The sequence below is a fragment of the Centropristis striata genome, chromosome 20 (genome assembly GCF_030273125.1).
Source record: "Centropristis striata isolate RG_2023a ecotype Rhode Island chromosome 20, C.striata_1.0, whole genome shotgun sequence".
NCBI lineage: Eukaryota > Metazoa > Chordata > Actinopteri > Perciformes > Serranidae > Centropristis > Centropristis striata.
The window spans coordinates 20,354,339-20,379,881 of record NC_081536.1 but is presented as its reverse complement, the minus strand read 5'-3'; the positions used below and the strand labels follow the sequence as shown (position 1 = coordinate 20,379,881).

General features: G+C 39.5%; 2 protein-coding genes across 25 annotated transcripts in view; one reads left to right on the top strand and one right to left on the bottom strand.

Moving 5' to 3' along the window:
• Positions 1-18,531, top strand: part of camk2g2 (calcium/calmodulin-dependent protein kinase (CaM kinase) II gamma 2) — a 70,213-nt gene extending 51,682 nt beyond the window's left edge. For 4 of the 21 annotated variants that reach the window (XM_059359278.1, XM_059359275.1, XM_059359271.1 and 1 more), the window contains 6 exons: positions 4,068-4,112; positions 5,589-5,634; positions 9,215-9,290; positions 11,351-11,445; positions 12,620-12,871; positions 13,449-18,531. In XM_059359278.1, coding sequence (XP_059215261.1) covers positions 4,068-4,112; positions 5,589-5,634; positions 9,215-9,290; positions 11,351-11,445; positions 12,620-12,852 — 495 coding nt within the window. In that variant the 3' untranslated portion in view covers positions 12,853-12,871; positions 13,449-18,531. Of the gene's footprint in view, positions 1-1,637; positions 1,719-4,067; positions 4,113-5,588; positions 5,644-7,245; positions 7,351-7,718; positions 7,845-9,214; positions 9,291-11,350; positions 11,446-12,619; positions 12,872-13,448 lie in introns of all 21 variants that reach the window. The other 17 variants (XM_059359277.1, XM_059359274.1, XM_059359270.1 and 14 more) reach the window with 8 other exon arrangements.
• A 2,035-nt stretch (positions 18,532-20,566) lies between these two features.
• ccdc88ab (coiled-coil domain containing 88Ab) overlaps positions 20,567-25,543 on the bottom strand; it is a 69,783-nt gene continuing 64,806 nt past the window's right edge. For 2 of the 4 annotated variants that reach the window (XR_009396314.1, XR_009396315.1), the window contains 3 exons: positions 24,886-25,339; positions 22,324-22,429; positions 20,567-21,676 (listed from right to left, as the gene is read on the bottom strand). Coding sequence is in view for 2 of the 4 variants with exons in the window: in XM_059359260.1 (XP_059215243.1) it covers positions 24,425-25,339 (915 nt within the window). In the remaining 2 variants the exon portion in view is untranslated. Of the gene's footprint in view, positions 21,677-22,323; positions 22,430-24,058; positions 25,340-25,543 lie in introns of those variants that run through there. The other 2 variants (XM_059359260.1, XM_059359261.1) reach the window with 1 other exon arrangement.

Below are 25,543 nucleotides of genomic sequence, written 5' to 3'. Positions count from 1 at the left end.
AACAAACCATTTCTTACAGTTGTTGTGAGCATAAGGCAATTTTGTTTCGTTTTTTATTGCAATAAAATATAAAGAATGTATTTATATTTACTTAAAGAGTGTGAATACATCTCAAATAAATACTTCAGCCTCAAAATGATCATTTGTATGTCAACTACTCACCTATTTTACTAGAACCTTTCTATTTAAAACTTCCACATAAACCATTTCATGCTTGCGAAGGCGGGCTACTCGTCCAGTTTTACACAGACTAGTAGTACGGCACGCCTGCACAAGCATGAGACTGTTTATTGTGGAGGTGTTTTTAAATAGTAAGGTTTAAGCAAAAGTGCATGTTTTTTGAAAGAGCTGAGTAGTTTTACTATTGTTAAACAACGTCCCTATTTAGCTCAGTTCATCAGTGATTTTCTTCATTTTTGGATCTTTTGTTCGTCGTAGAGGCTTGCGAAAAAACAAAGTTTTCCTTATAAATTCTAAGGTACCACAGGATAAATAATTGATATACAAATGATCAGTTGGGAGTGACATATTCCTCTAATACCTTCAAATGTACTTAAAACTCATGGCTTTCATTATTTCCTTTAATTTCCCGGGAGTGCAGCCAAATGATTGTGACAGTAGACTCATTTTTTATTTTAATTAAAACGTATGCTGTATTTATATACTCTGGCTCAGCAGCATGCACTTGCAGAGAAATGTACATTCAGTAACATTAGATTATGAAAGGCTGTGCAGGGGACTGTGACTGTTGAGCTGAACTAAACAGTTGTAGTGATGCTAAAGTAGTTTTGTGGGTCAAATAATCTTTAATATTGTCTTTGAGCTGACTTTGCATGAGCTTAAAGAAGGAAATGACAACATCCAGTACATACTTTCACTCATTCACACACATTATTCTCCCCAATTAGAGAAAAACTTGTCATCAAGGCCTTTCACTGCATGCACAGACCTGGACTGCAATCCATTAGTAAAAACTTATATTGTGACTTGGCTGTGTTTCTGCCATAAATGCTTCACAGATTTTTGGTGCTTGTTATAGATACAAATGATTTCTCTTTTCATCCCAGCAGATGTATATATTCTCGTATAAGTGCTGGGAACTTTAAAATCCAATCTGAAAATATGTTCATTGTTTTAAAAATGCATGTACTGACTAACTGTTCTTTACTTTTCTGTTGTGAAATGTCTGCAAAAGTTGTAACGATTAAATGCAGGCATACACCAGGACGCTAACTCTTCGATCACTCAATACAGAGCTTTATTATAGAAATAATAAGTACTCATGTCATTTAAAAAAGCTAGGAGGTCAGCGCACTCACATTGTTGTTGGAGCAGGACACTGAATCTGTTTCTAGTAGTTCCTGATGATCAAAAGAAGAGATTATTTTGAAGCTACTTGCACAAAAGACATAGAGAATTCAACCAATGCCCTTTAATAAAGTGCACAAGATGATTCAGATAAGTCCTCCCAGATTGTGCGGTTTTAATTTCCAAACACTTAGAATGCGTAGAATATTTATATTGGCCATAAAATGGCTCCATTTCTGTTTTCCGTCAGAGATTCCCACAGGCTGGTTTATGGTTTAGAGCTGGTGAGAGCAGCGGGAGTCATTCTGTGTTGTTTTTCTTTGCCCCAGTCGCAGGGAAACAACAGTAATAACAGTGTAGTAAGCAGCAGCAGCACCAAAGACAGCAGCATGTCATCTTCAGCACCAATGGTACCTCATCTCTATTTGTTTTCTCTCACATTGCTTTTTTTTGTTTTGTTTTTACGGCATCATTTCATCTTTTCAATGTTTAGTTCTGTCTCCTCCTCATCTTTTTTGTGTCACACCCAACGTTACGTAAAATCTTTCCTGTACCTCGTCCTCTCTCTCGTCTTTCATCCTCTCTTTTACTTCTTTTTGAACACAAACTGTGATGTTGGAAGTGGATTTGATGACTTTAAAATTGAACGACTGGCTTGTACTTTCGAGTGTCTCTCCTGGCTTGTGTTTTACCCAGACCTCCCGCAGACACACTCGTATATATATTTACACAGTGCGCTGCGCTGACAGGTAGACAAATGACTTTCATTTTGTGGTACAACAGCAGACACTTCAATCAAGTTCTGCTCAGCCACATTCTGGTGACTCCTTGATGATTGTTTGCTTTTTAAGAAAAAAAGGTTCATGGCGATTTCTTGGAAAGCAAAACTCAAAACAGGTTAAACCTCTACAACATCAAAAGAGCGTCTTTTACAAATTTTTCTTTGATATGTGAATTGTAAATTACAAAGACTTCTGGGTAAGACAGGAGCTAGAGTGGACAGGTAACATAATATATCATTGTATGAGCCCCCGTATTTATAAATGTAATTGGGATTGGGCCATATTTACAACATACAACATAGAGCTCGAACAAGGCAAGTATGTGTAATCTATCAGCTCTTTAAATCAAAATTATGCTCTTGCAGATGCAAAGACAATTAGGACATTGAAAAACACATTAGATGGCTGTTAATTCAGTCTGTTACGACAGCCGTGTAAGTATACTACTTACTACATGTACTGAATAGCATAGTTCTGACAGTTTAAAGGAATCATTCAGCATTTTGGGAAGGTCGTCACCACTTTTCTGTCTAGTGTTAAATATTGATCGAAAGCCAGGAGGCAATTCATTTAGCTTAGCAATAAGACTAGAAGCAAGAGGAAACAACCAGCCTGGTTCTGCCTAAAGTTCCTGGCAGTTGTTAGTCAAGAAATACATAACTGCATAATCTTTCATTTAACTTTCCAAAGGTGTCAAAATTCACCTACCAGCACCTCCAAGCACACTAATTCATAGGTTGGTGACTCCAGGAAGTCACTGCTCCCAGCTAAGATATTGAATGGCAAAGTGTCATCTTTATGCTTAATTTTTAGGGCAAATTAAACAAAACTTTGAAGCTAATTGTTGCTGACTGCTAGCAGTAGCTTTAAATGAACTATAGAGACATGGTGTAGAGAGTGGTGTTGATCTTCTCATCCAACTTCCTGCAAGAAAATCTACACAATGTGCATTCTTTTCTACATGATACCAGGCCATTACATGCTAGATGCAAAGCTAGTAAAATTGACAACACTGAGGCAACACATTGGGCTGAGGGTTGGTTGAAAATACCCAGTCTAGATACTGCCATAATCCCATATGTCATCGAAGTGGCTGGGTTTGTTATGGTTGTAGTTCCTGGACACCGAGTCCAGTGTTGATGTCGATCAGGAACCCGACTGACTGACTGACTGACTGACTGACTGACTGTTTAACAAACAATGCACACTTGGAGCTTTTGAGTGCTTTGTGCTGAATGTTTTTCTTTGGGAAGGTCAAAGTTGAGGATGAGGAGTGGGCACACAAACAACATCGAGTGATGAGCTGTAAGCCGGTGTGATACTGTATGCAGATAAAAGCTGCTGTGCATTTGGCAGCTTAGCTTTAAAAGCCACTATGTGCAGATTTTTAATGTGGTTATATTGTCTGTTAAACTATTTTGCTAAAGTAAGAACAACTTATAAACAGGGATAGCAGCAGTCTAAAAACACAGAAAAGTAAATTGTAAAACCTTTTTTTGTTGTCTTTGGAGTGCTTGCGAATCCATTAATGCACCAGTGCTTGTTTGCTTCTGTAATAATTTAGTAACTTTCATTTAGACAATGAAGCAACCTGCATTTCAAAAACTGTTAAATAACTTCCAGGTGACATGAACGTGCACTCACCCTCCTCCTCAGTCATGGCCCTGGGTGGTGAATATGTTCACGGCTGTTTTTATGCATTTTGGAGGCTCTAATATGCTCTTGTAGGTCACAGAGGTGGGGACAGACTGACACTGACATCTACTGTCATCTATTTAATCACCATAAAAGCTCCACAGCCTCTGTATTGTAGCTCATGTGCTTTTGTTTTGGTTTGCGCACATGTTTTGTATGTTTGTCGTCATTGAATTTGTGAGTATTCCCCGGCATCTTCCCTGATGCCGCCCCCCCTCCAACCTCCTCCACCCACCCATCCATCCCTCCCTGCATGGTAAAGTGTCTCCTACCTCCCCCCAGGAAGCCCAGACTACTGTTGTACACAACCCAGCTGACGGCACCAAGGTAAGCCCCTCCTTCTCCCACCCAACAAGCCAGCAGCCACTACTAACACTCGCAGGTAACTCGTGGAGGATTTTCTCTAAATATACAATCCATACATCGCTGTCAAAACAACTATAACGACTCTCTACGCTTCATTGTGCACCAAATGTGAGCTGCCTTCTGTCTGCGTGTTTCATTATTTTCTTACTGTTTTATTTACAAAAAGGGATTTCACAAGAGGGTCAAATCCTGTGAACTCCTCACATCTGGAAGCACATCAGCTCCCGTTGTAGTGAAGGTAGCTCACATTGATTAATTAATCAGTGCAAAGGTGCACAATTATGGAGTTTCAGTGTTTTATTATAATAAATTATTAAATTTTTAAAAATGTGGTACCGGCTTCTTAAGAAACAAATTAAATGAGAAAACAAAAAGTGAATATGAAAGACAACAAATGTTAATTATTTTAAAGGTACAATAAGTAAATAGAGTTCATTTAATGATATGAAGGTTTGTTTTTACTTGGAGTTTATTAATGCATTATTTTAAATTCAAATATAATAAACTTAAAATTTCCTTATTTTGTTGAGTAACTCCCCAGTCTTGCACTTCAATTTCAATTTGTTAATACTATTCGGTCTGCTTGAGTTTTATCAGCAGCTGATTTTGACTGATTTGGGCTGTTCTTTTACTTTTCCCAACTTTTCTGACATTGCAACATGCTGCAGGGATTAATTACTGCAAATCGAATGTAATGACGCGATCAACAGATAATCAGTCAGTCACCTGCTCAGCTGAATCCAACATGCTGATGAATCTCTATAATCAATGTACTTATTAGATGACAATTTAAAAAAACGTGGCCTTTTCTGTGTGTAGTTAGTTGTTCTTAAGCCAAGTACTATTTTTCATTAAAATCTAATAATTTTCGGGTGTTATCAGAAACTTTTTTTATTTCACATGAATTGTCTCTCCTAAAACACATACAAGAGAAAATCCAAAACGTCTTTAACAGCTGTACACGCTCACTGACAACTAATGCAAGGCTTTTTACTTAAATGGGGTCCAGTTCTCACGCTGCTTGAGCTATTTTGTTGGTGTACAAGCTTGCAAAATATTAGTATCATTACATATTCAAATACCAGTGTAGAATCTTCTTTTCTTACTTACACACTAACATGCACTAGCATACTCCTTCTTGTTAAAAATAGCAACGCAATTTCAATTTGCTCACACACCTTAGTGCTCATATATGTGTTGCTCTCTGTGCTTCCCCTCGCTGCTGTCCTGCTGGTTTGTGCTCCTGGGAGGGAGTCGTCCATCTGTCCGTCAGTGTTGTCTTTGTGTTCGTCTGGACAAACTGTCCAAAGCGTCCAACCCTGTTTACACTTACACATTAAAAAATAATCTCTTTTGCTATTTCTCTTTTCTCCCTTCATCCATCTTCTCTCTGTTCCCACCTCTTTTCTTTTCTTTCTTTCCATCTCTCTCTGACAGGGCTCCACAGAGAGCTGCAATAACACAGAAGAGGAGGAGATGAAAGGTAGGAAAGGTACTTGTCCAACTTTCACCTACTCTGCATGCCTCTTTGTGTTCACTTGATATCTTGTCCAGGTTTTGCCACCATGTTGAACTCCAGACCAGATAGAGAACTATTACAATATATTCACCTTATATTTGAGGGAATGCATGCAGGCCACAGAAGTTTCAGGCAACCATCAACTTGTTGTAGATCCAGTAAGTTTAGTATTTGACAAATGAGAGATTCCTTTTAGCATTACAGGAAAGACACACGTGAGGTGAAAGTTCATAGACACGGTACATGTACGTGCACCGATAACAGTCCTGCCATCACATAGAAAATATACCTGCTGTTGTCTCCATTTCAATCCTGTTTAATTGCCTCATTTTCATAGCGGGTGTGCGTGAGTGTGTGGATGCCAGCATCACACGGTACTTAAGCCTTTAATTAGTCGTCTTCAACTCAGCAATGACCCTTAAATGTTTGCAGGTGAATGAAGTAGGACAGAGCTACCTCCAGATAAGAGTTAATCCAGCTACTTAAGGCAGCTTTCTGTGGGTTTACCAGCACTCAATCTTATAATGGAGCATCACTGACATGCAATGCAGAGGCTGTTATTCTGTGTGTTTCCCTGAGGCTGAATGCAATTATTTATATAAGGTGCTTTGGGTGAAAGCAGCTGCTAAATGAATGTTACTCCTCTTGTTGACTTTGAAACACTGGATGCTTCATTCCCCTCTAACAAAAAGTCGCAAGGTCAATATAGCAAAGGTCAAGATGGAGCAAATAATCTCACGTTCTGCAACTGCATGCCAACCATTTCTGCAGCTCGCAGGTCTTCTTCAGCCTGTTGCGCCAGCTGATCAGAAGTTTTAAGTTAAAATATATGACTGCAAGCGTGCATGTCAGTGTCATAAATGGCTTTATTTTGCTTGTCCAGCGTTTTTGCTTCTTACTTTCTGGTGTCTGAATGAGCTCATGTTGACTTTTCTGTCTGTGTGTGTGCATTTGGCTGCAGACTGGCTTATTTAGCGTGTTGTGATAAGAGATTTACAACAATGGATCGTATTGCTCAAACATTTGGTCAATTAATTAAGATTGATGGAAAATGTATCAACAAACTTTTTGATAAGTTTTGATGATTTCAAATCTCAGATCTTCTCAGACGTGAGGATTTGATGCGTTAATTTGTTTTCATGTTAATTAAAATGAATACTTTGGGATTTTGCTCAGACAAAACAAGCAGTTTGAAGTTGCCTCTACCAGGTTTGGAAACTTGTGATTAAGGGTACAATTGATTGTTGTTTCTATTTTTAATTTCTTCCAAAGACCTGTCAGAATGTCAAAAAAAAAAAACTGTCACAATTTCACACAGCCCAACGAGATGTATTTAAATTAACTGTTGTAAATTGACAAAAATCAACAAATCTTCACATTTGTAAAGCTAGTACTAGCAAATTTTTACCATTTTTGATTAATCAATTAGTATTTTTTGGCCTATTACAGATTAAACAATTGACTATATGAAAGATAATTGATAGATTCACATGTGAAGCCTTAGAACTTTTGATCAGTAGCCTCCCCGTCAGTGTGCATCTGTTTGTATTTGTGTTTGTCTTGTGACGGGGGCAGTGGCTGCCTGTGAGTCCACTGCTTCAGACAGTGCAGTGTTCAGTGAGTGCAGCACCACTGAGGAACAGACCCAGACGCTGTCTCCTCACTGCCCACCACCCACCTGTAAGTCAGCAGCAGTTAACCCAATTCAACTCTCAGCTCTGACCTTTGTGTCCTGACCTTTCCTTCAGTCCTTCAGCAACAAATGTCCAAGCAAAACAAGACATTTTGCTGTTAAAAAGTCTCCTTTTCCACCAACTGCACTTGTTCCCCTCTGCCCTCCTGTGCTGCCATCTACTGGCACCCAGGTCGAACTACAACCTACTGCCCCCCCCTTTACACTGAGTTTCTGAAGTCTAATTTCTAACAATAACTTAATTTACTTTGTGCAGTTTAAACAATGCTAATGCCATGTAAATAGGTCTATATATGGCGTCTCAGCTTTGCTTAATATAACCTTATTTTCTCGGGACAACTGTACCTGCCTGCAGCTGGTCCCCTGCAGGAGGCTGCTAGCAGCCCCAGTGTCCCTCAGACCAGTCCGGCTCAGAGCTCCTGTCCTGAACCAGAGTCCGCTCTGTCGCCCCCTGCAGGCAGCAGCCGTAACCTGCAGCAGAGTAAGTGCCAGGCAGGTTGTGCAGTGCTCCTAAGCCGTGTTCATACTGTCTGTTTTTTGCTGAAGGTTTGAGGACTTATGAACACCGAGTTTCATGCAGGTGTGGAGGATTTGGTGGCTGGCCTTTTCTGGCTCAGCAGCTGCATGTTCAGTGTTGATGCATGCAGTTTGTGCTTCTCTGGTGTGATGTTTTGATAATGAATGTATGCCAATTTCTCTGAATTTCTGCTGGATTTGAGTTTTGACTTATGGATTTTTATGGTTTGAGTTTGTGTGCACAATGAAAGATTTCTGGAGATGACAGTTGAGATGGATGATTGTAGTCGAAGTTTTTGTATCTCAATGGTCTTTTCAACCCTTTCATTAAGGCATATTTTGAGCTCCTACATTTCCATTAGTAGTAACTTTAGTTTTCCAGGATTTACATAGAAGAATGATGTAAATGATAAAAGTCTGATGATTACAACAAAGTCTTATAAAACATGCTCTACCATAAATTCATTTTACAACATTTTGTGTGTTGTTCTCACAGACATGTGTATCAAAATTAATATGAAATACAAAAAAAGTCTTCATACTGACTGTTTGAAAACATGTATGAAAATCTAAAGGTATTTAATTTAATATTCTAAAATGAAGTGATCTTTGGACAACAATACAGTAAATAATCAGGGAAGAACAATGATATTCATTTATGTTCGTAATAATGATTCAACAAAGCTAAATTCAAGCATAGTAACAGTTGATGGACATTGACAGACATCACTCTGATCATTGGCAACAATGAAACTCCTAGCCAAAGGTTGTTTCCAAATGTGAGTGATTTGCAGAAAACAAAGCGTGTTTGTCTCCCAAAATAAACCATTTTGCTGGTGGCCCAACAAACACATCTGATTTTTTTTTAAACTCATCTTTAAGACATGCTGCATGTCATATGTCACATGTTTTATGTTGCTCTTATCTATGAAATGTAAATTAGGGTTTGGTAGATGTTTATGATTTGGAAACTGGTAATAATAAGTGGTCGAAGGAGCGAATAAATGTGGAAAACATCAATTGTTTTCTGGGTGAGACCATCAGTGGTTAAGTTAAGGTGTCAGTGGAGTCTTGAGCATCACATACAGCATGGAATACTCTTGGTGTTGTGTTTCACATGTAGAGTGGACAGTGTGGTGTTTTTCTACAGGGTGACATCAAATGTCACTGTCATTATTGCCAGAGGCAGTGCCCATGTGATGAATCAAATGTCAGAGGTTTCAAGGAAGTTCAGGCAGAGTATGAGGAGCTGTATTTGTATGTTTGAAGGATTCCTGACTATCTGGGACCTCCTCTGGTTGTCCTCCCTCTCCTCCTTTCTGTCTCTGTTTTCAGCTCGTAAACAGGAGATAATAAAGATGACGGAGCAGCTGATTGAAGCCATCAACAACGGGGATTTTGAGGCTTACACGTAAGTTTACATAAGCTTAAACAACACAAGTCATCTTCTTATAAATGCCTTGTTGAGATCATTTTGTCACTTGGAACAAAAATAAACAATGTATTACACAGAAAAAGCAATTACTGTAAAATGTTTTTTTAGGTTGTGACTGTGGAACCATGAAGTGTGGAGACTATGTATGAGGTTTAGGCTATCTCCCTTTCAAAATTGTTTGCCAGAAAGCTAATGCTGCAGTGCTGGAAATCTGAAAAGGTTCCTAAATTTGAAATATGGCTAGGGGAACTAAATTAGGTACATTTTGATAACCAGTTTGGAAATATTGGCAATCTTTTATTAATCTAATGCCATCTGTCATTCAGCCATGATCTATGTGCTGTTTTGTATGTCATATCAAAATGTTATGCCTTAATCTTATGTACAGTAGTGTTCAATATAATAGCAGTCCAATGTGACTAACCAGATTAATCCAGGTTTTTAGTATATTTTCTTATTGCTACATGGCAAACAAGGTACCAGTAGGTGCAGTAGATTCTCAGAAAACCAACAAGAAAACGCTCTTCAGGCTGAGCAATTGGGCAATTAGTCGAAAGGGGTGTGTTAAAAAAAAATAGCAGTGTGGCATTCAATCAGTGAGGTCATCAATTTTGTGAAAAGACAGGTGTGAATCAGGTGGCCTCTATTTAAGGATGAAGCCAGCACTTGTTGAACATGCTAGGCTGTTCAGCTAAAATGATCTCCAATGCTTTAAAATGGAGAGCAAAACCAGAGACACATGGCAGAAAACGTAAGACAACCATCAAAATGGATGGAAGAATAAGCAGAATGGTAAAGGCTCAGCCAATGATCAGCTCCAGGACAATCAAAGACAGTCTGGAGTTACCTGTAAGTGCTGTGACAGTTAGAAGACGTCTGTGTGAAGCTAATCTATTTACAAGAATCCCCCGCAAAGTCCCTCTGTTAAAAAAAAAAGACATGTGCAGAAGAGGTTACAATCTGCCAAAGAACACATCAACTGGCCTAAAGAGAAATGGAGGAACATTTTGTGGACTGATGAGAGTAAAATTGTTCTTTTTGGGTCCAAGGGCCGCAGACAGTTAGTGAGACGAGCCCCAAACTCTGAATTCAAGCCACAGTACACAGTGAAGACAGTGAAGCATCATGATATGGGCATGTTTCTCCTACTATGGTGATGGGCCTATTTATCTCATACCAGGGATCATGGATCAGTTTGAATATGTCAAAATACTTGAAGAGGTCATGTTGCCTTATGCTGAAGAGGACATGCCCTTGAAATGGGTGTTTCAACAAGACAATGACCCCAAACACACTAGTAAACCAGCAAAATCTTGGTTCCAAACCAACAACATTGATGTTATGGAGTGGCCAGCCCAATCCCCGGACCTTAATCCAATTGAGAACTTGTGGGGTGACATCAAAAATGCTGTTTCTGAAGCAAAACCAAGAAATGTAAATTAATTGTGGAATGTTGTTAAAGAATCTTGGAGTGGAATAACAGCTGAAAGGAGCCACAAGTTTGTTGACTCCATGTCACACGGATGTGAAGCAGTTATAAAAAACTGTGGTCATACAACTAAATATTAGTTAGTTGTAATGCCACACATATTAGTGATCACAGGATTGCTAAATCCTCAAAAAAAAAGTTTGTACAAAATAGTTTTGAGTTTGTAAAGTAAACGGCAGACACTGCTATATTTTTGAACACATCCCTATCAACTAATTGCCCAATTGCACAGCCTTAAGAGCGTGCATATCACGAATGCTGGGTCTTGTTGGTTTTCTGAGAATCTACTACACCTACCTTACCTGGTACCTTGTTTGCCATGTAGTAATAAAAAATATACTAAAAACCTGGATTAATCTGGTTAGTCACATTGGACTGCTATTATATTGAACACTACGGTATTCCTTTTTTATTAAAACAATCAACACAATGCAAAAAAAAAGTTCTTGGGGGTTCAACACACTGTAAAAGTCATGTCATCAGTTTTGCAGCATTTAGAGCAACTCATTCCCTAAACTGAAGGTTTTTTGTGTTTGTCTTCTGACAGGAGAATCTGTGACCCTGGACTGACTTCTTTTGAGCCCGAGGCTCTTGGAAACCTGGTGGAGGGCATGGACTTCCACAAGTTCTACTTTGAGAATCGTGAGTTGCTCCTTGTTTTATGTATTTGTATTGCAGTCTTCATCAAATAACAGTAGGGCTTAAATGTTCTCACTGTAGTAGTTTAACAAATGTTCAGTGTAAAAGTAGCATTATGTAAATTATCAATCAAAGCAAAAGAAATTTACATTGTAAAATCTTCTTAAAATAGATTACTGGGGGTAAAGAGCAGCTAGTGTCACCTGAGCAGGAGATTTGCCCAAATTAAAAGTGACCAGTGGAGTTTTTTTTCTTAGACAAAAGTTGTCTGTATCTTCGAAACCTAACCAAATCATTTAATGCACCTCCTTCATTTTAAAAAATGTTCTAAATTGTGCAGCATTTATATTCATGTTTGCGAGCCTACAGTCTTCTTCACAGCTCATTGAGTGTCTGACAGCACATGCATGTTTTTAAAAATACAAGTAATCAAAACTCCTCAGGGCAACTTTCAGGCATTAGTGTAAGCTTAGTGATGAAATACAATCTTATCAGAAGTGCCCAAAAACATTAGATATTTTAACACTTTCTATTAGGGCTCTAATTAACTATGATAAACACATTTTGACACACACATTTTAAATTCCCTGAAGTACCAGTTTTATGAATCATTCACAAAAACATTTATATTAAAATGACAAAAGATTATTTCCATCTGCATTCCCTGGGCAGGTACCCACAGAACAACATTTAGTTTATTTAGAAGAACATATTATCATATAATTACAGCACATTCATCCAGTACAACTATAACATTACACTTCTGAATATACTGTTATAGCATATATATATAGAGAAGATAGAATCTGTGCATTTGGGGCATTTTGTCCTGAAAAAAGAAAATAATTGACAGTCTAAACTGCTGCAGATATATATCAAAACAGATAATTTCTATTGGCCAAATATTGTTATGGATGAAAGGAATATTAGCCCTTAAACTCTGCAGTGTGTCCACCTTTATGGATCATAGAGATCCCTGCAGTCAGGCTGAATTTGTGGGAAATGATGAAACATTGAAGTGCATTTATAAATTGAGTTATCCAACAGTTATGTCCTCCTGCAGTTTGAAGCTGTCAGCATGGTTGCCTCTAATGTGTTTTACTTTGTTAATGGACTTGTCAGGTGTCAATGTGGAGCTAAGTAAAAACAACTGATTAGCACATTTCCCTCCTCACAGTGCTGAGTAAAAACAGCAAGCCAGTGCACACCACCATCCTCAACCCCCACGTCCATCTGATCGGCGAGGACGCCGCCTGCATCGCCTACATCCGCCTGACGCAGTACATGGACGGCCAGGGCCGGCCGCGCTCCTGCCAGTCGGAGGAGACGCGTGTGTGGCACCGCCGCGACGCCAAATGGCTCAACGTGCACTTCCACTGCTCAGGAGCGCCGGCTGCACCGCTGCAGTGAACTGACAACACAGGCCCAGGTAGGCCACGCCCCCTTGCTATGTGACACAGAGGAGTATGACGTCATTACTTTTTTAATCTCATGGCTTTTATGGCATACTATATTATTTTTTTAATGTCCGTTTGTCCGACATAGTTAAAGAAATCTTAACAATACTTGACTTACTAAAATGAACTCTGCAAATTATAAACAGAGATAAAGTTTAATGTCAAAAAAGTGGTTAAGCCATAAAAAATTTGATTTATAAAGTCACAGTATAGTATGCAATAAAACCGTAATAAAAGCCATAGAATAGTTAAATAGTCATAGTATATTACCAAAAAGCCATTTAAGCGTAATTAAAAATGTTAAAAACAAGTTTAATGTTAATGTTTTAATTACTATAAACTACTATTCTATATTGTGACTTTTTAATGACTTAATTAATATTATAATATCTTACATTTTCAAACTTTTTAATAACATTTATATGGAATGCTATACTTATTCTATGACTTTTGAATTACACAGTATATTACATTTTATGCTATGACTTTATGGCATACTATTTCTTTATGACATTTTTACACTGACATTTTGCCTTCCTCCTCCTGCAGCTTTGCCTGAACTCTAAAGCTGTTTGGAGCATTTATTCTCCGTGGTCGGATCGGTGCCTGGATCCTGGCCGTGAAGAGGCTGCTTGGAAAGTTGTAAAAACAAAAATCTGGGGGAAAAATACATTATCAATTTAAAAAATATATATTAAAAAAAAAAAAATCATATTTCAAAAGCTTGACTGAATGACCGACCACACCGACCAACACCAATCCAGTCCTACTCTAGCTAGGTGACGTTGAGGCCCGGCTGACTGGGGCCCTTCTTGCAGGTGGTGCATGTTTCTGGTGGCGACACGGGTGATGCTGTCCTGGTCCTTGTCTCCCATGGCCTTTATTTCCCCGTCTCCGTTTTGTCTGCTGTCTGGAAAAGTATTAAACCTGTTAAAAATACATATAGAAACAGAAAAACAAGTACACTTCACACAAACACATCGTGAATAAAACTGGGGTGGCAAGTATAGTATCTGGAAAAATGTGATTTTTGTTTTTGTCTTGAGAGAGCAGCAGAACGTCTACTTTAATAGAAGTATTGTTTATGTGGGTTGGGTTTATGGAAATGAGAGAATATCGATGTAATATCAGAATTTAACATCCTTTTTTTAAGTGTCAGGTTTGAGCATCTGTACACATTCTTTTTAAGGGGTTTAGGTGTTGTGATTGGTTACTGAAGGGACCTTTTTATTTTTATTCATTTTTGTATTATGTGTTATTAAGCCGTTTTTACCTGAATGATGTATTTTAAAGTATCTTGTGTTGAAAAAGGATCATTTTTAATTGCAAAAAGGGGGATTTTATTTAACAGAACTGTGTATAAGTAGATATTTATATCGGAGTTGAGGGGAAACGTGATTTACTTTTAGGGTGAAGGGAGGGGAGTTTAGCATGAAAGGGTGTTTTTTTTTCTGCTGTGGAGGTCCTGAGGTGTAAATACAAACACATATTCACACACCATGCATGCACACACAAGGTCCCTGCGCTCCAGCCTTTAGGGTTGAGCCTCTCTTGAGCTTTAGACCCCAACGTTGAGGCCAGGTCATCCTGAAGTTGCAGAAGGCTCACTGAGAGACGGTCAAAGTCTAAAGCTCCTCACATCTCTGAACTACCTAATCTGAAAGCACGGACAAACTCCCACCCAACCTTTTTATCTATTTTTGTGTATTTTTGATGTGAAGCATGAATTTCAACTATCTAATGGCCTGTACTGTTTTTTGCACAGACACTTACGACTCGATGCTGTTGTGCTCGCTCTTTTAAAAAGGGAGTGAACCTTTCTGCAACTTCAGGTTACGTTCGCCAAAACCCTCCCCGTCCGCCCTACCTCTGCCCTCCTACTTCCATCATTCCAGCCTCCAACACGCCCCATTACTGTCTGAGTAGCACCACCGCCGCCGTGTGATGATGATGTCACCCTTATGCCTGTCTCTTGTTCTGACTGTGTTCTTAAACAGTGTGTGTGTGTGTGTGTTGTCCGTCTTGGCTTGCTGTACTTCTGTGTGAAGTCCTGGAACTTTAAAAAAAGCATGTTAAAAAGGGAATGCAGCCTAGGGATTGGACGGACGAAAAAAAAAAGGCATGATGGGAAGAGGGCTATGTGGGTTGGAGGGCTGTGGGGCCTTCGCTCATGGCAATCAATGGACTTGGTCCCTTTTGTCACAGTTTTTGTTGTAAATGTTGTAGCCGTTAGTGTTTTGATGTTGATATTTCTATCAATTTTAGCCAAAAGTTTAAAAAAAATTAGGGGTTGAAATAAATGGAGGCTGCCACAACCCTTTTTGTACTGTCCCCGTCCCCCCCACACACACACCGGACGCTGAAACCTTGAGACAAAAAACACCTAACTGTATTGGAACTCACAACATCATAAGCACATAATTCTCCCTTTAACGAGGACAAACATATTCCTGTGTCAGTGGTGAAACTTTGCAGCACTGTTTTTTCACTGTGTCGTATAAACTTTGTGAGTGTGTGACTTTGTACCAGCGGAGGGGTGGTGTTCCGTCTCTGTGCTACGCTGCTCCATAGTAACTCATGCTCTACTTAAGCTGTCGCTGGTGGTCACGATGACGCTTTAACCATCACATAATGTGTCTTTGTGCAAATGCTGACACAGTCGAGCAGATTTAGGGGAAAAAAAAACCGTTGTGAATCTTACGTGAGACCCGTCCTACTGTATCAACCGCCTGTGCTTCTTGTGACATATCGGACATGAAAACTGTGTCTCCCTCCTCCCCCCAACACACACACTTTTTGCACCATGAGGACGACGTTGTAAAACTGAAACTATGTGATGTTTTTTTATGGCTCTAAGTAGATCTGTTTGTGCTGTGGGCTCTGGCCCAGTTGTTTGTTGGTGTCACCAATCCGATAAGATGCTTTTCTTTCATTGTGTGTCATGGGGATGTTTAAATGGAAGATGCAGTCATTTAAAAGAAGGGAAACTGATCTGTTAGAACAACCAACTGCATTGTCAGTTTGCCGAAGTATTTAGACAGTTGGATCAGGTTGAAATTCTTATTTTTGATCGATCAATATGAAGCCAGAATCTATCATCATTGCAGGAGAAGCACAGATGTAAACAATAACATTACAGTAACAGGATCCGGGTATTTATCTCTATTATGGCCTTCTGGGGATACTTAAGGGACAGTTCAAATTTACTGAAGTGGAACTGTATAAATGTATCCATAGATTGCGGTCAGCATGTCCCCAGTTTGGAGAAGCAGGCAGGAGTACCGATACAGAAGCTAAGCACTGTACAACTGTGGACTGTGTGGACAAAACCAACCCATATCAGTGTTTGCTATATTTAGAATAATTTCACCACTTTACCTTGCTGTTAGACATTTCTTTCTAATTGGGAACTGAAGGCGTTATGTTCATATATGCTCTCTTCAAAGCCACCAGACTCCATTGACAAAAACAGTAATTTCACCTTGCAGAACACAGGAGTTGCTGCAGTCTATTGCTGCCTCGAACAGTTAGTTTGTGAGTGTTAGTGTGTGACTTTCATGTTTTACAGTTTACCAATGACTCTGCGATCTGTGAGGTAAAATTATGTTGTCAAAGGAGTCTGGTGGCCTAAAAGAGAACATGGATAACAGCTTCAGTTCTTCATTGGAAAGAGCTGACTGAAAGCAATGTGAAGCAGTAAAAATATTCTAAATACAGTAAGTTAAACTGTGCTGTATCTTCACTTCTTAAAACTGGGGGCATGCTGTTTAAGTACTTCTTTCAAACCCCACTTCAATAAAGTCAAACAATCACACAGCCATCCTTAATATTAGTTACACTAGTGCTTTTCTTGCCGTGAAAATAGACAGAATTGGCAGATTTCGCCCCCAGTCTTTAGAATAAGCAGCTGGTGCAGAGAGCCCACTCACACTTTGAACTCTTTTAAAGTTATACAACAGTGATTCTCCATCTTAGATCTGCAGCTGAGAGTAGATATGTCATGAATTTAACTGTAAGTGACTTTTTCTTTGACTTGGGTAATTTGAGGCCTGGATAGGTTAAGCCAACATAAATTTCACAATTAAAAAAACAAGATGTGTGTTCCTCTTCTATTAAAAGGTCCAAGGCATTAAACTGGATGAATGCTTGCAAGTAAATATGGATGCAAACACTTTTCCGACTTAAAAAAAAATTTGCAAAGCACATTTTATTTTAGAGAAGGATCCTTAAGGATACAAATTATGCATTTTCGTAACAATAACCTTGGTAACCTTGGCACCTTTAATCACCTGAGATTTATCTAGTGGCCCCTCTGAAGGGCTCTGACCGCGGGTTGGGAACCACTGTTGTATTTTTTTCGCCATCTACGGAAATGTACTGCATTCACTTAAATGTTTTAGCTCATTTTTTGAATTAATGAAATAATTATCTTCTAAGAAAAGGGTTAATTGGAAGAAAAATATTGTCCCGTTTTTTTTTATCAATTGAGATAATTATCCCATGAATTCAGTAAAACTCGGATAATTATCTCAATTTCTAAAGTGAATGTATTACACTAACCCTAATTGTGAAATATAATTAGTCAATGATACTGAAGGTTTAGATTTAAATACCTGAATTTAAAATTGAATCAAAAATAATTCCCATATATTTATTATTAATGCATTTTTCCATGCAGTTTTAAATATATATAATCAGATAAATAAATTAATATATTTGTGTTTTCACGATGATCATCTACATTATAGTTTGGGATCTTAATTTCAGCGGTCCAATTTTGTACATTTTTCATCTTGAAATTGCACAACTTCAATTAATTATACATATTATTCTTTTACAATTTTAAGCTGTCACTTCAAAACAAAAATGTAATGCTATAAATGAATTGGTATTTAAATTTCAACATCAATATTTAGTGGTAATTTCATGTCACAATTAGGGGTTCATTTGCTACTTAAATTTTAATGACATGGCCGTCCTTTTCTTCCATCGTGTACTACAGTAACATTGTTAATACGACAGGGTATCGACTTCTGAGTCTCACTGATGTAAATAGGATATGTGACCAAATATAAACTTACCTTTACACAGAGAAACTTTGGGCTGATCGCAGCTACGACCTGCAACAGAACGAGAAATCACAGCAGGTTTCAATGTCGTTTTGCTTAGTATACATTTTTGTAAACTCCATAGTTAATACTTTGGCAAGTGTCTAATATATGTGAGATTAATAAAACAGAACCTGACTGAACGGAGGGGAAGAAATATTTAAAAAGGGATAATTAAAAACCACAAAGTTAAACAGCAACACTATATATGCAGTTCTACAGATGGAAGAAATATGCATGTCTACTTTCTGGTAATTTTTCACTGTTTACTTGATAAAGAAGAAATGGAAATCTGTGTTACTTGCATCCTCAAGGTTATGAAACGGCTCCATCTGAGATATCGAAAAACTAAGCGATGTTATCTCACATTAAATGATTAGCAGAAGCCTTAGCTTGTATGTAAGTACATTTATTGCATTGTAACCTTGTACTAAAGGGGCTACATGTGTCTATACTCTGAGTTTCAATTGGATGCTGGATTTTTTTGCATGACCATACAGTTAATAAACATACATTTAAAACTATCACGTTTGTTTGGGTTGTTCTTCATAGCTTTATTATCACTGGAAAAAGAGTATTCCATAAAAAGAAATAGAATTTCAACATTTGTGGCTGTTTCAATCATATTGCAGCTTAAAAATCTCCTTGTGTTGTGGTGTCTGTGTAGGGGCCAGTGCTCGGTGCGATTGCCCCGTTGCCCTAATAACCAACTAAAGCTTTAAAATAAATTTAAATCTGAGTAAAAAGGTAAATATTTACCTCAGATGTGAAAAGTGGCATAAAATGGAAATATTGGAGTGCAAGTAGCTCAAAATTGTACTTAGTGTTATGAGTGTTATAGAAAAATTAAATTATATTTCAACCGCATTTAAAAATATTAGTATTCCATAGGGTCCAGCTGTATCGAAAACGCATTACTCTGGTGAGAGGAAATTAACTATTTTTAGATTTCTTTGTAACATTTTACAATAAAATTGTAGCCTACGGTCATTTGCATATTATCTGTTGTACGTGCAGTACTGACAGTCACCTCAGGAGGGCGCCAAAGACCTTTGAATGTAAATTTTGGTTCTAAAGTGCATTTAAAAAGGATAAAGGGAGGTAATTTGTGAAATAGTTTAGGGAGGGCAATGAAACGTCTGTTTATAAAACACACCACATACAAGTACATTAATTAAAATTGTCCCTACCTAGACAACAGTAAAATACTGCTAACAAATTATTGAAAAATACAATAGTATAGTATCCATATTGCAACTCAACTTCTAAAATAGCTTTGACTCGACGAATAAAGAACCAACAAACAGAAGCAGGAGGAATAAAAACAGACAACCTCTGCAGTAAAACCAGCGTGAATCTATCGTTTAAAACTGATTTGGCAAAAATGTGAATGCAGGCTTTAAACTACAGCTCCTAGAGCGTAAAGACGTGTTTTCATACCTCGGATTCACGATGATGGTGTCATGGTGCTCCTCTGGACATTAGCTGCGCCGTAGTGGATATGATGCACAGAGATGATGGTTTCTTCGTCACAAAAAAAGAGTAGAAACTAGAAAAAGGCTTCTGCAGCAGGCTGAGGGGGAAATAGAACAGCGAGTAGTGGAGCTCCCTGCAGAATCTCTTAATGTGCATGTTGTTAGTCCCTTCAAACCCTCGCAGGTGTTCATTCTCTCTGGACGATTCTGCTTAAAGTTTAGCGATGCAATGCTGGAAATAACTGTCAAACACTTTCTACGAGGAAAAAACATAAGTTGTCCTACCCTAAAAGTTATAACAGAAGGGAAGATGTCCGTGCAGTCCCGAAAATTAGTGGAAACACCTGTGAGTGGGTCATGCTGTGCAGGAAAGACTTGAGCTCCATATTAACTGAGCTGCCTCATTTTCATACATCAAGGGCCCAAAATATTAGAAACACCACAAAAAAACCCAAAATAAACACAGAATTGAATCAACATCTCTCTAATAAATAAGGCAGGGTTTCTTTTAGAATCAGAGTACAGGTACACCTTATATACATTTTACTTTCGTAAATTACAATATTTGCACTATAGCAACCATTTTAGCCGCTGACCTGAAATGGATCGGACTTAAAAACAAAACTTTTTAAAGGCACCCTACATTTCCACAAAGGGAATATCAAGGTGTTGAATTTACTGCAACACTAAAAAGGAAAAAATAAAATAGTGGAGCTTTCTTCCACTCATTTTCACTCTTTAACAGGCTCCTCGCCCAAAACCTTGCAGCATGACAAATTGCACTTTTTTCTTCTTTAAAAAAAAAAAAAAAAAAAACTTTTAGCATATACTGCAGCTGCTCTTGTTGCATGTAGTATGCACAGAATATTGTGGGTCAGAATAGCCAGAAAGGCATGCTGCTTTGCATATTGAAAAATGCAACCGGATGTAGTATGATGTCCTGGTATTTGTAACTTTCTGCATTTGAGATATTATGTATTTGGACTTTTTTTGCATTTTAAACACAAGAAACACACAAACATTTACTTCTTTATCTTCTGGAAAGGCTCAGCATGAATACAAAACCGACAAAAGGAGCACACAATAGTCTTGATGAATTTTAATTACATCAAATGGATTTATGTAAAAGTGGAAAAGGAGGAAAACACTGGGTCTCATCATCACCATCATGTTCAACACAGCAACAGAAATCTGCACGTAATGGGCAGGTCACAGGTCACCTATACGGAGCGCCTTCTCAGGACGCAGATACACGAGACTGAAGGGATGAAGCGAAGTGTAAGTGTGCTTTTACTGTTTTTCCTTTTCAGACCAGGATGGGAAGCAGTTAATGAGATGATTTAGTTTTATTTCAACGATGATAAATGGTTTAAGCTAAGTGTGTCGGGTTTGTTTCAGGGCGTCAGCGGCTGCCAACTGTTATATAGGTGACCTGGAACACTCCCGTGATCACACTCTCTCTCTCAAATCACACAATCTTCACTCGTGATTGGCAGGCGACAGACGCCGATCACACAGCTGTCATGGCTTTCCGTCCATTTGGCATCCTGGCGAGTAAAGTCCCCACTGAACGTGTCCTCCTTCTTTGATTGCACAAAGGAAGAGTGGGGTGATTGGCTGATTGATTGCTCCATGCAGATTGTGATTTCTCAGTCCGATAGCAGGTTGAGTCGGAGAGGATTTGGTGCTGACATGCTTTGAAAATGTTCTGTACGAGCCTGACTGGATGCTTGTCCATGCTGCCCATTTAAAGAAAAGACTTTGTGGTGATGGCGTCGGGCAGAAAAAGGTCCGGCTGACTTTGAAGTTGCACAGAAGATCCAAAATCTGTTTTTAAGATTGCCCTTTTGGCTGTTGTGTGAACATTGGCACTTAATCTTAGTCCGTAGAGACTAGTGCACATCAAGCAGTCCGTCACACTGAAGGACACGTGGCAGTGCAATCTGCCACAGCTTTAGTCTTAATAGCAAAAAAAAAAAAAAACTGTCACTGCAACATTTTTCTATTTTTCGGTTTCCTTGATTCAAGGAAGAAAAAACAAAACAGAGAAGGAAGCCACTTTTCTCTACTGAAGTGAACAAAAAAGGGAAGAAACAGGAAACTGGGGATATACAATCTTTTCTCACTGTAGACGGTCTCAGCAGATTAACTCTACTTAGGCTTCAGACACACAGCTCCAAGGCCACCTTTCTCTCTGAGTCCCAGGCAAGCAAAGAGAAATAGGAAAAGAGCAGAAAGAGATCGAAAGAAACAACACAAAGTAAAAAAGAGAAGAAAAGAAGAAGATTAAAGGTCAGAAACTGTATCAGTAGACAGTGATTTACAAGAGAAGACAGTAGGAAGGAAGCAGCCAGCCTGGATCTACATGCATTTTCAAAGGGGAAAGAAAAGGAGGAAGGATTTCAGCTCTACACTGAAGCCATGCAGCAACAACAAGCAGCGTGAAAACAGCAAAGGGGTTTTTTTCCTCCCACTCAGCAGTCACCTTCACCAACAACACAAGAAGCATCATGAAGGGACACGGCGAGGACTCCTCTTGTCGGGGGGGATTTAGGGACACAAACAGGCAAAGCGTTCATCCACTCAGAGCGATGTGGTTAAACGGCCCATATGCCATGCAGACCAGGGTCCCATCAGGCTCTGAACAGGCGTTTGGCACCACAGGGACAGTGTGGGGGGGCGACGGACAGGACAGTGAGGAGGGGAGGGGGAAGCAAGTGCATGGCAGGATGGACGACATCTGTTACACCATGTTTCAGGTTCCCATTGAGACAAGGCCGAACCCCCCTCCCCTCCAACCCCCCAATCCCTATTCCTCCCGCTCGAGCAGCACTCACTCACCACGCGCTCACAGCATGGTAGCAGACAGACGAGGGTGGTGGGGGCGGGGTTTAGCAGCTTTGCTGCGGCTCCCCGCTCCTGCTTTTAGACTTTCTGCCCTCCACATCTGTAGGACAAAGGCAACGTTTATTTTACATCTGGAGACAGTTCATTCTCTTTTATACCTGCATATACTGTATATTAAGATAAATACATTAAAGCAACTTGAAAACAGCAAGTACAAAAGCAGAAATAAATAAAGGATCCAGAGGCGGACAGTACTACGAGTATTGGCACGTAAAGCAGTGCTCGTCTTTGATTATAACTTAATGATCACAACAATCTGTACAAGATCTTGTCAGTCTAAAACGCATAATCAAACATGATGCATTCTCAAGTTGTGGTGCATCAGGGGAAGTAAATAAAGACACCAAAAGAAATGATGTTAGCTTCATTCACAGAACAATCTGACAACTGAAAAACATCTTAACTTACTGTATCCACTTCAACTTTCAATAACTCTATCAAGGGCTCCTTAAAGCGGAAATCATCATCTTTTTCCTTATTTTCTGTCATAAACAAAATTTTACAATGTTGGATGTTCTTATTAAATGTGGTCTATGTTTTCAATAATACAGTCAATGTATGTAAAAGTGAATCAATAACGAAGGTTTCTAACCATTCCAAACACACATTTTTTGCTTTCTCAGCTTGACAGATTATATAAATATGGTCATTTACTCCAGACATCACTGCAGTGTTGACATTACATACACCACTACATGTAGCTTCATGCCAACATCAGGAGAAATCTGTAATCTTGGCCGCCAAGTTGTTAATTTCTCCCAATCTGGATCATATTACTGCTGGAACATGTTGGATTGTTTGACTTTGGTTTTAAAGGTTTAATTGGTGATTTTTATGGTAAAAAAGCGGCAACAGTGTGCTCTTGCTGTAATGACGGACAGTGCAGAGACACCAAGAGCACAGATGAAAACGTGTGAACACTGAACGATCAGAGCAGACTGGTCTAAAATACTTTGTTTTGGTGGCTGTCTCGTTAAGCCCCCAGCAAAAAAAAAGGTGAATAGATGTGCAGCAGCCATGGGAACTACGAGTAAAATAAAGAGTTTATGAACATTAAAGCATGTAAACATGTTCTAGTAGAAACCTCAAATACTAGTAAGAACCTAAAAATGACCTTAATAGTTTCCCTTTTAACTAAAAGATAAATAATACGTGATACTCCACTACATTCACTGTCAACTTTCACTGAACCATCTGTACCTTCATCTCAGATCATTCTGTGAATGAAGCTTCATCATTTTGTCACCAGCCCAAGAGGTCATGTTAGGATCAGAACCCATCATCCACAGAGCAACTGCTCCGGTTATTATATAAAAGAAAATACAGAAAAGTGTCAAATGTACAAAAAAACAAACCAAAAAAAACAAAAAACGTACACACCATCGATACAAAAACAAAAAAGATACACATGATGACCATTTTGATCACAGCAATCAAAATTAGTGTTTAAAGATCAGACAGAACAAAGCCATGCAATTTAGTGGATGAGTTAAAAAGCCGTGGAATCAGTAACCCATACATCGAAACATCATTGTCAACGGAAAGTGGAGAGGGAATCTATTATCTGACACAGTGAAAAATCTCAATTCTTGATTTGTAAGAATAGCACCGATGTGACGGTTATTTCTGACATTAAGATGTTTTTTTAAGGATTCTTGTGACAAATTCACTCACTCAATCTACTTTAATGTTTAAGCTATACACAGAAATCTGTGATGCATGAACCTCAAACTGCAGATAATAGTGTAATGTTAGCCAGTGGAACAGATTTAATGAGGAAACAATAATATGGTGAAAGCTGTTGAACAGAAGAACATTCATCAAAGTCCCACCTCAGAGAAAATAACAAAGCAGAAGTGACAAAAACAAAACAAAAACAGCGATTCACCTGTCAGCACCATGGCAAAAAGAAAAGAAACGAAACAAATACACCACAAAGAGATAGTGCTCCAATAAATACATGCAGAGGAGGATTTGTCATTAACCATCCTGTCTTTCTCGCCTTTTTAGTCTGGTAAATAGATCAGCCAGAACCTCACACACAGCCGTACTCATACCACAGGGACTGGTTGTCCTCTGGGCTCAGCGACTGGTTCGAATTATTCACACCATTGGGATCAACGCCCTCGTTAAACTCACTCGGGCCGGCTGGGCTGGATCTCAGCTGGCCGTTTGATTGGCTGTGAGGGGCCTGGTTTTGGGTGGGAATGTGGTTTGGGATGGGAGGAGGAGGGTTTGTTTTATTTGTAACAGGAGGCCCGCTGATGTTGCTGACTAGGGTGGGGTTTAGAGACAGGAAGGGGAGGTTTTTGCCCGCCGACTCACTAAAGATGGAGTCCATGAACACGGACTCTACAGTGAAGGACGGGCCGAGGAAAGACTCGAGGGTGGAGAGGTCGGGATCCTCAAGGCTATGGCAGGGTAGGCTGAGAGACTTGGGCAGGGGGGTGGTGGTGAGGGGTCCCTTTAGGTTGGTGCTGTTGGGGTGGTACTCACTGGGTGTAGGCTGGGAGCGAACCCCAGCCTTGGTGGAGGCGACGGGAGGAGATGCATCGACGGACACGGGCTGGCGGCTGTCCTTGGAGAGCAGGTCGTGGATGCTGGTGCGCCGCGTGGTGCCCTCGGCGGTGGAGATGACGCTGCTGGCGCGGGGCAGCGTGGAGGAGGCCGAGTCCAGGCGCTCGGACACGGACGTGGCTTTGCCCTGCGATGACAGGCTGGAGCGGAGCGGGACGGAGCCTCTCACACGGGTGCTCTCCGCCTTACGCAGGGTGGGGCGACCCGGTTGTCCGGCAGATCTCGGTGGTCGATCGGAGCTGACGGGCGCCGCTTTCCCACTGGATGAGCGTAATATACCTCGGGCCTTGGTGGAAGTGCGTTCTTTCGGAGCGTGCTCAGAAGAAGTGGAGAGGCGAGGAGAGTCGACTGTGAGGTTCTCCTGACTGCCAGACTGCAGAAGACAGAGAAAACACTATCAAGTACAGTACCACTATAAATATAACACAGTCCTTTCCAAATTAAGATATTTTGTCTCTGACTTCAGGTTCCCCAAATTGAGGATTTGCTGCTTTTCTCTGTCATATAAGGAGGAAACCAAATTGTTTGGAGCAAAACAAAAGCAACACAGCAACATTAAACATAATTTATAAGTGAG